Source organism: Sinocyclocheilus rhinocerous, unplaced genomic scaffold, assembly GCF_001515625.1.
Source record: "Sinocyclocheilus rhinocerous isolate Xijiao unplaced genomic scaffold, SAMN03320098_v1.1 scaffold300, whole genome shotgun sequence".
NCBI lineage: Eukaryota > Metazoa > Chordata > Actinopteri > Cypriniformes > Cyprinidae > Sinocyclocheilus > Sinocyclocheilus rhinocerous.
Window position 1 is genome coordinate 641832 of NW_015654065.1, and position 15800 is coordinate 657631.

General features: G+C 38.1%; 1 protein-coding gene across 1 annotated transcript; it reads left to right on the forward strand.

Moving 5' to 3' along the window:
* Window positions 1–11514: 11514 nt before the first annotated feature.
* LOC107716822 (inactive serine protease 35-like) lies at window positions 11515–15794 on the forward strand (the record flags this gene model as incomplete). The annotated part of the gene is made up of 2 exons (XM_016523402.1): window positions 11515–11963; window positions 14903–15794. A coding segment is annotated over exon 2 (879 nt), but the record flags the coding sequence as incomplete, so codon positions are not given.
* Window positions 15795–15800: the final 6 nt, after the last annotated feature.

Genomic DNA, 15800 nt, shown 5'->3' on the forward strand with positions numbered 1-15800 from the left:
CCCCCCAAATAAAAATACCTTAGCAATGAGTTTAAATGAGCAGTTTCCCTGGCAATAACAAATATTCAATCTGTTTTTAACCTAACCTAGAAATTAACTTATAAAACCAATCCTGAAAAATCTACCCTACATTTAATTGTGATATTTTATTTTAATTTAATCATAACAGTTTGCAATAGGTAATAATTTACACACAAAATCTGTAAAAGATAGGGCACACTTTATTAATAAGAAGGAATTTTCAGTATTTTTTACGGGTGTTTTACCTGTATTTTGAATTTTGCGCTGAATTGCATTGTGTTTTAGAGTTCATGGAAATATCCAGAAAATTAATGGATAATGTCCTGGCAGAAAATTACTTGTACTTTTCTTTTTTTACAATGTACACTGTTTGAAAAATTTCATATAAAAAACAGAACCAAACTGGTGTGTGGTGGTGTGGTATCAGGTGATGACTAGCAAAGCAAGGTCACAAGTTCGCAACAGAAGTTAAATAGCTCCAGATGAGGTAATATGGCTTTGAATAATCCAAAATTGCTGAGTAAGACATGTACTGCAATATGTCTAGGTAAAAGGTAGTCTCAACCTCAGACATACTGCACACAAAACTTTATTGCATGTGTGGCTCAGTTTGCCTCTTCATCAGATTTTTGAATAGACAAAGCTTATTGTTCCCAGTATAGACTTTTAGATAGTGTGTGTGTCTTTGTGTCACTGTGAACATTACCTCACTCACCTTACAGTGCACAAGGCCATTGAATCAGCTGAACTGTCTCCTAATGATAAGAAATGAGCATGTCTGAGAGGAGTGCTCCGGCTGAACCCTGGCCTACAGTATGTGTGTGCAAGTGTGCAAAATATCTGGTTCGTACAGTATGGTATGTGCATTCTTACAGACTTAGAAGTGGTTAGGGTCCTCTTACAGAGATGCTTAGTCACTGTGACTGCTTTGAAAGGCCAGAGCATTTGGCCCTGATCCAACACTGCATGCCAGGGGCAAAAATTTTAAAATTGCTCACGCATACCAATTACTGTTCCCATATGAACAAATATGTAGATAGGAAACCTGTCTAGAATGTTAATTTACAATGGAATTTTCTGGATAGATACCTATAGAGCACTTTAAGGAACTGAAAGATCATGCAGCATTAAGGAACTGGCTCATTGGGGAAGCTAATGGATATTCGGTGACCTTCAGACACTTCCCTGAATGTATGAAGTGTGACTCAAATGCAACTTGTTCAAGTGCATTTCTTCTAGCCCCAGGCCCATGTTACTTTATCTTGGCCTTGCACAGGCAAAATAGGGGAGATAGTGAAGTTAAGTGCATTCAGGGGGGCAAAAAAAAAACAAAGACAACCAAGACACACTCCATTTTAACACTACCTTACTTCCTGCTGCATTAAATGCACAGCAGTTTCATTCTACAGAATTACAGTACCTATTTGTTAACCCTAAATAGCTAACTTTACCCCTATACATTTATACAAAATATAATAAAAAATATTACTTTATTTCTTTGTAATTTATTAATATGAAATGCTTTTTATTATATAATACAAATATTTAAAAAAAAAATAGATATAGAAAATTTTACAGAATATTATCTATTCTAGAACTTTCTCTGTTTAAATAGGATAAATAGGGTATAATTTTTTCTTCCATGTATGAGGTGACTAAACATGTCAGAAATAGACTGGAAATGATTAACAAGAACAAGGAGCAAACCAGACTCTGACAGCGCCAGGTTTGAGATGATGTCACTAAATATAATCCTAGCTTGCTAAATCTATCAAATATTTATTCTACTAAAAATATCTTAAAAGGATTATTTTTCAGAGAGGCGTAGGCATTGTAAATTATATGACAAAAATACAAACACTAGCTGTCCAAACGCTGTCACACAGAGTTAAATACAGATAAATGGAGCAATAAATTAGGCAAGAATGTGATATAGAGGCTCAGATAAAAGCACAATGAGGCTCAGATAGGAGCACACTCTGTCCATTTTTCATTACACTCTACACACCAACAGGGCAAGGGTGATAAAGGATGATAAACAGAATGATAAAGCTGTTAAAGCTGATAATATAACAGATACAAACACTGCAGTTTTAAGGGGGGGGGGTTACTGAATTACTGTAATTCAGTAAATAAAGGAATTTTATATTTAGTAATTTAGCAGACACTTTTTATCCAAAGTGATTTATAAATGAGAACCACCACATGCACTATATTACAAGAGGCAAAAATATGTCACATAAAATAATTCTCATAAATTCTGGCCAAAATATATGTGCTTCGTAAACAGTGGTCATCCCCACTATGGTGGGTCCCGAGCAGGCTCTGGTCATGGAACAGAAGTAGTTACTTTTTTGATGAAGGAGGCCATCGAGGTGGTCCCTCCTCGCGCAGCAGAGTCCGGGTCCTACAGCCGGTACTTCACCGTTCCGAGGAAGGATGAAGGGCATCCTTCCTCATCTTAGGAAGTTCCTGAGTTTTGCTTTTGGGGGCAAAAGCCTACCAATACTGGTTCTTCCTTAGGCCTTGCACTCTCACCCCACACTTTCACGACTCAACCACATCGACAATTGGTTGATATTAGCTCAGTCAGAGCGAATGGCGGTTCGACATCGAGATGTCATTCTCGCTCATACGAAAGAGCTGGGGTTAAGACTTAACGCCGAGAAAAGTGTGCTTTCTCCAGTACAGAGAACCACTTATCTGGGCGTGGTGTGGGATTTGACCACGATGCAGGCATGTATGTCTCCTGCTCGGATCGAGTCGATCCTCACCTCAGTCGCGAGAGTAAGAGAAGGCCGGTCACTCACTGTCAAGCAGTTCCAGACTGCTGGGTCTGATGGCAGCTGCGTCCAACGTGATACCTCTTGGCCTGCTGTACAAAACGTCTCAGGTTACGTATGTAACCCTAGTTCCTCGAGGGAACGAGACGCTGCGTCTCGGTGCCATACTTCCGGCATCCCTGCCAGCGCTTGCCTCATTCCTGAAGCTGACGCTGGCTCCGCCGCACATGCTTTTATAGCTTCCTGGTCATGACGTCACCCGCCCGTGACGTCCCGCTCAGCTATTGGACTGATTTCACATGTTATTCAGAGCGTGGTCACAGAAGGCATTCCCCTAGCATTTCCGACGCAGCGTCTCGTTCCCTCGAGGAACTAGGGTTACATACGTAACCTGAGACGTTTTTGTGTATACAATCAATAAACATCATACGCAAGTAGCCTACTCTTCGAGTCCCCCATATATATCGTTAAATTATTTTAAGAAACAATGCAAAGACAAATCTTCATTCATACCAAGAGGGTGTAGACTTTTAAGATTTAAAATCCACCTACATTCCTTTTGCAAAAGTCTACGTTCTAAATTCCCTCCTCTACGAGTCTGTGTCAACTTTTCAATAGCTATAAAATTTAGGTCTAAGACTGAATGAGACATCTCAACAAAATGGCGAGCCACAGGCGATTTTAAATCTTTCCTCCTAATAGCGCTCATATGCTCAATGATCCGAGTTCTAATTTGTCTATTTGTCTTACCCACATATTGTTTTATACACGGACAAGATAACAGATAAATCACATTAGTGGAAGCACATGATACCAGTTGTTTAATTTTATATGTGCGATCAGTTATAGAAATACCGAAACTCAAAGCATCTTTTGCGTACATTTTTACATGCAGCGCATTTGAGACAAGGATAAAAACCAACGTCCCTATTTACGCGCCCATCAATACCATCCTTGACATAAGTATCCGATATGACTAAAAAGCCCCTAATATTCCTCGCTCTGTAATGAGAAAAAAGGGGCAGATCTGCAAAAATCGTTTTGCCCACCGAATCACTAGATAGTATATACCAATGTTTCTTAATGATATCTTTAATGGCATTACTATAAGTAGAATATGTGGTAGTGCATACTACGGAGTAAGATTTATGTTTAGCCGATTTACAGACTGCCTTTCTTACCCTCTCCAAAGCGTCATCTAACCACTTACTTGGATAACCCCTAAGTCGAAAACGCTTATACATCTCAGCCACTTTTTCTTCAAAATCAGATTCAACACTACAAATGCGTTTCAAGGGAAGGAACTGAGTGTAAGGTAACCCCTTCTTTAAATAAGATGGGCTGGCACTCGACGCATGCAAGATGCTGTTTTTATCAGTTGGTTTAGAATACAAAGTTGACGATAATTTTCCAGATTCCAAAAGGACTCTTGTATCAAGAAAAGCAACTGAGTGGGTGTTGATTTCTACATTAAATTTAATGGACTCAACCATATTATTCAACAACCTCACAAAATCATTAAACAGATCTAAACAGCCCCTAAAAACGCAGAACACATCATCCACATATCTCTTCCACATAACAATATTTTTCAAAAAAGGGTTATTGTTCCAAATATATCTTTCTTCTAAAAATCCCATGAGTAAACACGCATAGTCTGGGGAAAATTTTGGACCCATATAGCGGCACCTTGTTTTTGAAGAAAAAAATCATTTTCAAAAAGAAAATAATTATTTTCCAACAGCAACGTGATCATATCGATAACAAAGTCTGATGGTGGGGATTTTTGAACCCTTTTGTCCAGAAAGTATTTTATCGCCACTATCCCTTTATTATGCAGAATGTTTGTATATAATGAGACCACATCCATCGTAGGTAAAAAGATCTCAGACTCCTCATTATCCACAAAATTGACATCTGACAGTTGTTTAAAAAAATCAGCAGTATCTTTCAAATATGAAGGTAGAGCCTCCACCAAAGGTCTAAGGATGTGATCCACATATTGTGAAATAGGTTCCATTAGGCAATCATTCGAAGCTACAATAGGACACCCTGGTGGTTTCTGCGCCGATTTGAGAACTTTAGGCAGAGCATACATCACAGGAATTACAGGAAAATCTTTTGTCAAAAATCTCAACTCCGATTGATTTATCAAACCCTTTTGATGCGAGTCCTGTAAAAATGCATCAACCTCCATTTTAAAAGGCAATGATAGGATTCTTATCCAGTTTCATATAAAACGTATCATCCAATAATTGAGATTTCACTTCAAAAACATAGTCCGATTTGTCCATCAAAAATACATTTAAAAGTACATCTAAAAATATTTTTACCAAATGGGGTACACAATGCCAACATGTAAGCTAGTGTACAGAATGAAGGAAATAAAATGAACGCTAGATATTTGGGCAATATGTTGAATGCTAATGAAACAAAGACATATACAGTATTAAAGCAGTAAGTTACTTTTATTAGAGAGCACAGAAGCATTTTGGGCTGCTGAATTATTTCAATTAATTGTTTCACTGTTTGCTGAATTGTTTCATTCAAAACCATGAATTCTACCTAGCAGCAGTCTATGGAAATAGTTTTACTGGACAGCCTTACTTTGCGAAACAAGACAAACAATAAATAGCCTCACACAAGCAGTTCAACAGCAAAAAGAAAAAGCCTCAGTTTCTTCTTTTCTTTATCTATGCTTCTTCTTCTCACATGAGGAATGGTAGTTCCCAAAAGTCCGATAGTCAAGCTAGTAGTGTTATTACTTGTGCTTTGAAAAGAATTTAGAGAGGCTCTAACGTCAAGTGTAAACATGCAATTTTCTGTGCACACTCTGCGTTATCTGGTTCATAATAACAGGGCTTGCTTTCTGCTGTGCAGTTATATTTGCAGAGGTGTTCAGTTCAGCGATAAGGTTTTGTGATTCCATACAGGAATTCCAGTAGCCTTCTATTACACTCTAAGACTGGACTCTCACTGAATCAAGGAAGCCACAACACATGGTCAGATAACAGCAGGGTGGGAGAAATATCTCAAAAGGACCAGAAAAGACAGTGAAGGATGTTCTTGATTACAGAGGATTGCTGAACTTCCTCCCTAACCTCTGAAAACCAGCACCTGGTGTTGATGAAGCTGTGGTGTATGGTATTAACACACACACACACTCACATACTTACATAGTGTGCACCAAAACACCTAGACTTCCAGGAATGAAGAAATTATACTCCCTGTGCCGTGATATATACCTGCCAATACAAACTCTATCAGTGGAGAGTTTTCTCAATGAGAACCTGCTGTGGTAGAAAGGAGATCCCTCTGCACTTATAATGGAAATTGTATGGATAATTTGAATAGGCTAGAACTGTGAATTTGACACGGCATATGTGCTAGAAAGTAATACTGTATTTAGGAACAAAGTGAAAAGATTTAGCAGTTGGTGGTTCAGGAAGCAGCAAGAGAGTAATTGAATCAGAAGAGGTGGGAAATTGAAAGAACAAGGCTTTAAAATGTCAATAAATGTGTCTTGCATTTTCTCCATGCTGTTCACTTAGGAACAGAACAATGCACAAATGTTTAGTTCCGCTTTACACAAATGCATAAACACATTGTCTTAATGAAACACATTGTAGGGTCCTGCCCTGTGGTGGATCTAATAGAAAATCCCATGAGCTGCCTCTCAAGAGTGAAACATTCAAACACAATGGTTCCCGGTGAGGGATTTCTGCTGATTTTAACAAGCACAATCATTATATCCCAATAAAAACATCAGCAGGGGTGAGCCAAGGGGAACACACACCTCAGATCCTGGTGATTTTCCACAGAACTACAGGAACACACACAGACTTCCGAGTTCGCCTGGTGTCAGTGACAGACAGGGAAGGACGGAGAGTTCCAGACAGAAATTATCATCAATTTTATATTCAGTTCTTCTGAAATGCAGACTCTTAACTGATAAAAGGGCACTTACAGAGCAGGTGAGTGAAGTTGGAGCTATATATGTGTGTCTGAAATATAGGAAGAGATGTAAAGTGACCAAGCACAGCTTGATTTGCTTTCACATGCAGTTTAGGGATAAGATAAGATAAGATAAAATTATTTAATATTATGCCATTGACATTTATTTATTTATTTATTTATATGTTATTTGAAGGACAAGTGTGTCATTTCTGGCATTGAAATGTCATGTAACCAAAAAGCGGGTCAAAATGTATTCACTTCCACAGTAAATCGCAGTTATGTTTTAAAATAAGGTATTTATTTACAGTTTATTAAAGAAAAAAACATTAAATATTAAATGTTGAAACTTTTGTCTTTATGCATGCTTAAATTAAATTTATTACATATAAATAAATTATTAAAATAAAATAATAAATAACAAAAATAAAAACTTTCAAATTCTGTAAAAACACAAAATTTTCAAAAACAACAACAAAAAATTCTGTCATTAAATCTAAAATTTTGATAAAGAAAAGATTATTTCACAGTCAGAAAACATAGCATAATATACAGTTCTTCATGTAAGTATTGCAAACGAGTACCTTAGTAGCAAAACTCTGAATATCTTTTATATATTTCAATGCCACTAATCTGGCAAATTCTTGCAAAACCACTGACTTGTTCTTTACAGTGCTCCGAATGTCAGCATGAAAATTTTCCATCATTGACTATGATGCTGCTATGATTAATCATCTCACGTGATCATGCAAAGTGTTTGCACGTGTTTGGCAGGGGTTGATTGGGTAATCAAGCATGCTATCACACGAACAGGTGATTAAAAAAAAAAAAAAAATATATATATATATATATATATATATATATACAAAATACAAAATGAGACAGACTGAGAGATAAGGAGAAGCACAATGAAACCAGCCATACAGCGTAATGAGACTCGCCTGAAAAATGCAAGGCAAGTCAAAGGTCACACAAGGGGAATAAGAGCTGCTTTTGAACTTGGTTCTTTGAAGTGATCTAGCACAAATAGTGAGGCCAGTGTGATTTAACAATTTACCGCTATATGTAAATACTTGACTTTTTTGACAGACAAGAAGCTCATTGGCAGTTATGCAGATGTCACAATGTAATTCAAGCACTTTAACTTCTGATTTCTGGTCTGGGTATACTGAATTCTGTACTAGCATTGGTGTTTGAATAACTTTTTTGATCTCAAGCAAAGAATGTGTCTGTGTTTTTGGTATGTGACTATTTTAGGTACCTCTAACCCAGAAGTTCTCTGAAGACACCTCAGTGCAAGTCTTCAGAGTCTGACTGTGAGTGCTTTGTACAAAAATCTTGTATATATTACACTTAAGATTTAGCAGAGCAACTAAATAACCTGTGAGCTCACTCAACAGGACCCTGACTGTGAAACACTAGTTAACAAACTCTTGACACTGAAACGCTGAAGGCAACAGTCCAACCAAAACTCTCAACCAAAAATGGAAGTCAACATCTATTTATCCTTTCATTGTAAAATGTTGAACTTGTTTCAAGCTTCTGACTTGAGAACACTTACATGTTGAATTGTAGACCAAGTCTGGGCCAATATCGGAGCAGAATGACTCCCTGTGCCAAATCGGTGTGTTTGCTTAGGAACCATTTCTGTTTAGTTTGTATTAGCTGTTTGCATGCTTGAAGTGCTCTGCTCCTCTCTTGTGTATGTTGGCAGCTTCGCCTCGAGCACAGGAGGTCATGTCTCTTAGAGAAGTCTGTCCAAGTGTCTCACTTTAGCAGGAGTCTTGGTGGGCTACTTTTATCAAGACATTGGACATCCTTATAACTTCCTGTATGCATGAACATCTAAAAAAAAAAAAAAATAATTCCTCCAGAGGGGAAAATGTGGTTTGAACCACAGTGCTGGATGTGTAACGTGGGCATGGGCAAAAGAAAAAGGAAAAAAATATATATTTTAACAAGATCTTTGATACAAATCTTGTAGAGTTCAAAGTGCCCAAAAAATTATTTGAAATAAATTCTATTATATGTTTATCACAATATTAAAAAATAAAATTCATAATTAAAAATTGCTTCACATCTGTCTACAAAAGTAATATCTTTGATGTATACATTAAAGTTTTTATTTATTTATTTATTATGTTAATACATTTATTTAGCAAGGATTCAGTAAATTAATCAAAATGGCAGCAAAGGCTTCTACATTATTACAAAAAATCAAATAATTAGTCATTTTGAACTTTCTATTTCTTTAAAGAATCCTGAAAAAAATATTTTAGTTATCACAAAAGTTTGCGTGACTTTGAATTTGAGTAATGGCTTCTCAAAATTCAGCTTTGCCATCACAGGAATAAATTGCAATTCAAAATATATTAAAATAGAAAACAGTTATTTTAAATTGCAATAATATTTCACAATATGTTGCAGTATTTTTGATCAAATAAATGCAGCCTTGGTGAACATAAGACACTTCTTTCAAAAACATTAAAAAATCGTACCGAGCCCAAACATTTGAACAGTAGTGCATACAGTACATATGTTTGCTGCACTGATTGTATGTTTGCTATATAATGACACTGCAGCCTGACCTTTCACACTTTTGAATATGTCTAAATATTGGCTGTCAACAAAATCTGTAGGGCTAACCTAAAGTTATCTTCCAGCTAGTTTACAGGGCAGAGGGGGGCTGGTTAGGAAAGCGGCTCCCTGTAAATGGCTCTCTCTGTCTGGCAGGAAGCTCTAATAAGCCATGGAAAGGTGAAGGCCTGCTGAGATGGTTTATGACCATGACCTGCATAAATAAACACATGACGCTTTAATCTACAGTACATAGCCTTCGTCGACTCTCTAAGGATGTGCCTGAGCAGCCACTCAACACAACACTCACGTTCCCTTAAACTCAAGCAAATTGTCTTCTTTAGCATATAAATGGAATCATGGATGGACTGTTAGCAGCGTGAGTGAAATCTGACCACATGCTGTTAAGCATCCACTGGAATCCAGTCATGGCCAATGCAAACCTAGTTAAGAGGAGATTAATCTGTTGTTTTGTCTACTGAAGACTATCAAGATGCAAAGACACAATGCTGGTTTGAATCTCAAACTATTTTTAAAGAAACTAATACTCAAAGCAAACACTATAGTTGCAATATTCAGTGACACAATCTTCAAAAAGCATATGCTTGCACAAAACCTATCGCTTCATAAAGAGTTGATTCTCCTGACAAATAACCTTCTATGGAACCCGTGTATCGCACAACCAAGAGCAGAAATATCATGTAAGGCCATTCCTTTCAGAGTGACTCTGCCAAACACTCATGTAACAGTTTATGGGTTCTGCTAGATATGAAATGTATCATACATTTTAGCCATAACAATATCAGATCAGCTAGTGCACATGCTACAGACAAATAGAAGTGGCTCTTATTTAGGAGACAAGAGTTTGATTCCCCCCACTCTGCCTCCATCATTTCGTGTCATGTGATCTGATAAAATAAAATAAAATAAATAATGCCAATGTGCAAAAAATAAGAAATAACACACCTTCTATTGAGAGCAAGCTCAAGATGATCATTGTAGGGGCACATTCTCTTATTCAGAGGGTGGAGGCCGCAGTCTAAAGCAATGAGATCACCTTTCTCTGTTCAGACTTGACAGAGAACCTCACAGGGTGCTGATGTGAGCCTACATTGTGGAACCTGAAAGACTGACCCTTTCCCTGAGTCTCTGGGAAAAATTAGCAAGACTGAAAGGTGATTTTAAGAATGAGAATTAGAACAGAAACAAGAAAAAAGGCAATATACCTGAATGTATATGACATATCACATCTAAAGTCAGTTCTTGCATCTCAATGCCTCTTTCTTGTTCCAGCAGTCACTTCAATAGGAAATGAATGTGTGCATTTAATTCTGAAGTGTCTACACACAACAGTATTGTTTGGTGGCCTCTTTAATTTCTTGGAAAAAATAAAACCCAGTCATTCAGGTTCTCAGAGCTACCGCACCTCATTAGGTGGAAAAATTAACACTTTTGATAGTGTTAATCTCACCAAATGAAGCAATGAATAAATGGCAATGAACAAACTAACTATTCTAAAGAGACTGCGCACATATGAAGTAAAGGGTGAATGAACATAAAACCTTTACATTTGCATGAGTCAATGACAAATAAGGATGATAAACAGAAATGTAAGTAAATGTCATGAAGTTTACAACATATGTAGGTTAAAAAATCATGAATATCGCAACATTTTCATAGGGTTACTTCATTTGACCTGAACAAAAAAATGCTTTTTTAATAAAAAGATCAAAAAGTTATATTTATAACAAAACCTTACCCTGAGACAGTCATGAAAGTGTACAATTTCCTGTTCTGTCACATGACACCAAAATTGCTTCCTACACGTTGATTTGGCAATACAAGTTTTTCAAATATTAATACTATTAGTTTTTTTTAAATAGTAGTTAATCACATTTATGTATTTAGTCTCACAAAAATATATAAGAGAATTCAGAAATTGAAAACACATTCGTCACAGAAAGTCGGTTTTTGCATGATATGTAGGCTATTTTATCTAATTTGTTAATGATCGAATAGATACAGACGAAAAAGGAGCGTGACGTCATCGACCCAAACAAGAATCTGCATACTTGTGCAACTTTGGAGGCGTTCTTTTAACTGGCAGACCCCCTGCTCGCGTGTTTGCCACATCATGTACACGGACACAAGTGTCAGTGATGTGGGAACGAAACCGAACCACAATAAAGCCGCTGCTGCGCTATTGTGCTCTCAGTGGAACGAATCAGTGGAAAGCCCCTTTGAATTCTGGATATAAGCGACTCTTTGACATGTCAAATAAAGATTTATTCAAATCCCACGATTCATTAAGATTAAGTGGTGAACGCTCTCTCAACTTCACTTTCTCCGCTCCATCGTTGCAGAGCATGATGGTCCCTCCCCTATACAAAACTCTTGTTGGGACTTTTTTCCTCCCTACCTTTCCCTTAAACGTCAAGTGTAATTCATACCAAGGGCTTCGACTCTGAGCTCTCCCTGTCTTGAAGGTGGAGCAGATATGAGAAGAAACGGACTATCAGCCCATCCAGCAGAAAACCCTCTGAGATGAAGTAACTTTTAGACCGTTCTTGCTTAAATAACAAGCATCTGTTTGCGGATTGAACATCTCCATCAATCGAATGATAGCAGGTATGGCGCATATTTCACCTTCAGAGAGAGTTATCACTGCTGCTATTTATTTTATTATTATTTTCTTGTAAAAGTTTTCATCTTTGTATATAAAAAAAAGCTTAAACACTTTTTTTCATCATTCTAGCCTTTGGAAAAAAATTAAGTGTCATGGTCTTATACTTGCATCTCAAGTATAGTTATTGATTGCAAAGCTTCTATGAAAGATGGGGCTATAACTAAGTTTTTTTTTCATGAAAGTTTAGGGAGTTCGTCAAGTTGAAAATGCACTGAATACTTTAAATATATATCAGTAATGATAATTAATGACAGTTCGGATATGTTAAAGACCTCTCATCTAACAACATTTATTTTAAAATAAGGCCTTGCAAAAAAAGGAAAATGTTTTGATGGAAAGTCTGGTTGTCATAGTAATTTTTGTGCAAAGGAGACGATTACCATGCAGATTACTTATAACTGTCAATGCAAATATTCACGTATCCATAAATGATTGATTGACGGTGAGGGAAAGACATGCACTGAAAGATCCGGCAACTTTGAATGAATTAGTTTTAAATTTAATTGTAAATGGGACCATTAGCGCCACCGTTTGGTTGATGAAGCTGGTTGAAAAGTTTGCAAATGTGCAAGACTGAAATTTCTGTGCCTTGTAATGGAAAAACGGGGTGATGCTGACATGGAGGGATATTTTCTACATCTAGCACTACAGCCAGTTTTTCCCCGCTAATCTAAGCATCTCAAGATCTTTTTGAGCAAGGCAGATGTATCTATGACAGAAAAGCCATCGGAAATGTCATAGCGATATTTCAGCAGTGATGGAGGAATGTCAGATTGCAGATGCTCATTTTAGCAAGAGAACTGTTGATAGAGAGATCAGACCTCATGTCAGACCTCATGTGAGTTTGCCTGAGTCTGTCTGTTTTGCAGACTTTTTAAAGCTCAAACTGTCTGCACATTTTACATCATAGTCTTACTGGAATTTGTTTGGACTTTTGTAAGTGCTTCGCTTCTCACGGCCCTCTCCAGTAGTGATACATCTGATTTGTCATTGCCTGGATCCATAACTTCCCCGCACACATTCATGCACATATTTCCCCCTCACACTTCCACTGAGGCCACACAGCATTGTCTGTACAGATTGATTCTCACAGACAGAGTGGCTGTTGTAGATAATCCACATCGATGGCATGCCATAGTGAAGTGTGAGGTGAGAGGAGAGGAGAGGGATTTCAGCTCCTCGGGGAAAGTACTGAAGCAAGAATGCAGCAGCAATCTATATTCCAACCCACACTCTCCACCCCTAAACTGACTACTGATTAGAAAATGTTGCTGCAGTCAATGTTTTTCTTGGGTGTTCAGCAATCTAACATATGATGAATGAGAAAGAGTGGTGGCTGTGAAACACTTGGCGTTGTGGTTTGCCTTTTTTTCTTTTTCTTTGTGTGACTGGATAATAATTTCTGTCGTGTTGCATTTATAACAAAGATAGCCTATATAAATACTTTTAAAAACCACAACTTTGTTCCTATTATTTATGTGCATTATTTATGTGGTGTGTGATTCCATGTGTGACCTGCGTGGAAGAGTCAAGCATCTTTTCATCACACTGCAAACTGATGGTCTGGTGGAAAAATAAAATGCACCCCTATCTAAAACTTTTTCCAGTTAGAGCTTTACCTGACACATAAATGAATGCAGAAGTAGGCTGCTGATCACTTTGTGCATGTACTGTATGTGTGTGTGGGTGCATGTGTGTTTAAATTATCATTTTCTACTCTGATTTACTGGTAACAGTACCAATTGCATTACCATCCGCAGAACCCCAGTATATACTTAATACTAACATTTAGCAAGACAGTAGGAAACATTTCCAAACCACTGACTCAAAATACTCAAGTCAGTGCCGACAGGGTCAATATTCATACAGTCCCCGCCACAAACCTCCAGTCTCCACAGGCAGCATCATTTTCCTCAAATGGGAGATATTTTGTCTCAGCCGGTCGTTTAGGGACTAGCTTTTAAATGCGAGCATTTTTGTATGCTATTTGACTCATTTGTTTAGTCTCTAAAGCTAATGCAGCAAATCTGGCTTTCAGTAATTATTTGAACTATTTCTTTAGTAATAACATTTTATTGTGTGCATCTTAAAAGCAGATTCAAAGTTTTGTTTTGGAATCTGTGGGAACACTGTTGTTGACTTAACAGGTACATTAGGATTGGATATCTGTGGAATGTGATGATGGGGAATGAGGTCAACTGTACAGTATATACACTCACATATTCTCAGGGGTCTTGAACTAGTGCTACAAAGTCTTATTATTTGTCTCCCCCTAGTGGTCATAACTGTATTGATGTAATCCTCTGTTCCTGATTTTAATACTTCCAGCCCGCTCCTCCTGAGGCCCCCTTAATATTATTTTTGCATACTAAAGAGCTGATGAAATAAATCAGGTTTGCTAAATGATCAAGACATCCAAAATGCACAGTGCTGGAACCAGGAATGAGATCCACTAATTTGTATGAATGCCTGTAAGAAATATACTGCATGCATGATATACTGCATGCAGTGATTTGACTCATACAACTAATTAAATGAAAAAAAATCGAAGCACATGCTGTACACAAGGTTAGAAAAATCGCACACTGGACACATATCCTAGCATATGCATAAAAAACAAAGTATGCTTTGGGCTTGACTAAAAAGTTCATCTAAATGTAAAAAAATAAATAAATAAAAAATTTGGGAAATGCCAATAATTTATAATATTAGCACAATGTGTTCTCATATTTTTGTCTCTGACTGTTCTGGGCTTTTGTAAGCAAAGTTGAATATGTTTTATCAAAAGACAGACAATTTCTTGAAATGCCTCAATATGAAGTGTTACATACCTATATATAAAGTGATATTGATTCTCTGTTTTTCTTTCTGTCTGGTCTAGGGGTCTCTCTGCAATGGGCCCGGTACCCTTAACGCTCCTGCTTTGCGTCTCAGCACTGGCTGTGCTGGTGTCTGCAGCAGTGGACGATCCCACAGGTGACGATGACTACACCTGGCCACAGAGGAAAGTACCACTGGTACAAGAAAAGCAAACAGTGCACCTGGGAAGTTCTGAGTTTCTGGCCAAGCCGCAGACTGAGCTCCACGGAATATGTGGCATTGAGTGCCAGCGGGGTTTCCCAGAGCCCAGCCTGGACGATCTGGAACAGCTACTGTCCTATGAGACCATGTACGAAAACGGAACCCGCACGCTCACCACCGTCACAATACAGGAGCTAAATGTGAGCAACGACTGGATGGGAGGTTCTGGGTTACATACTCGGCGCAGACGAGAAGTCTACGGCACAGACACACGGTTTACCATCGCCGACAAGCAGTACTCTTTGAAGTATCCATTCTCCACATCTGTGAAGATCTCCATAGGGTGTTCTGGAGTGCTGGTGTCCCCCAAACACGTCCTGACTGCGGCTCATTGCATCCACAATGGTACGGACTACCTGGATGGGGTACAGAAACTCAGCGTTGGTGTGCTGAAAGAACGTTCCCGTCGGAAAGGGAAGGGACGGAAAGGGAAAGGACGGAAAGGGAAAGGCCAGATGAAGCGTAAGGAAGAGGAGGAGGAGGAGGAGGAAATCAATGAAAATATAGAGATTGGAGAGAAGCAGGAGCGTGAGAGAAAAGGCAAAGGCAGGAGAAACCGTAGTCGCCGCAGCACCACCTCCGAGCAGCCCTCGTTCCGATGGACCCGGGTGAAACAGATGCAGGTGCCGAAGGGCTGGTTTAAAGGGATCTCGGAGAACGTTGTGGCTGATTATGACTACGCCATCCTGGAGCTTAAA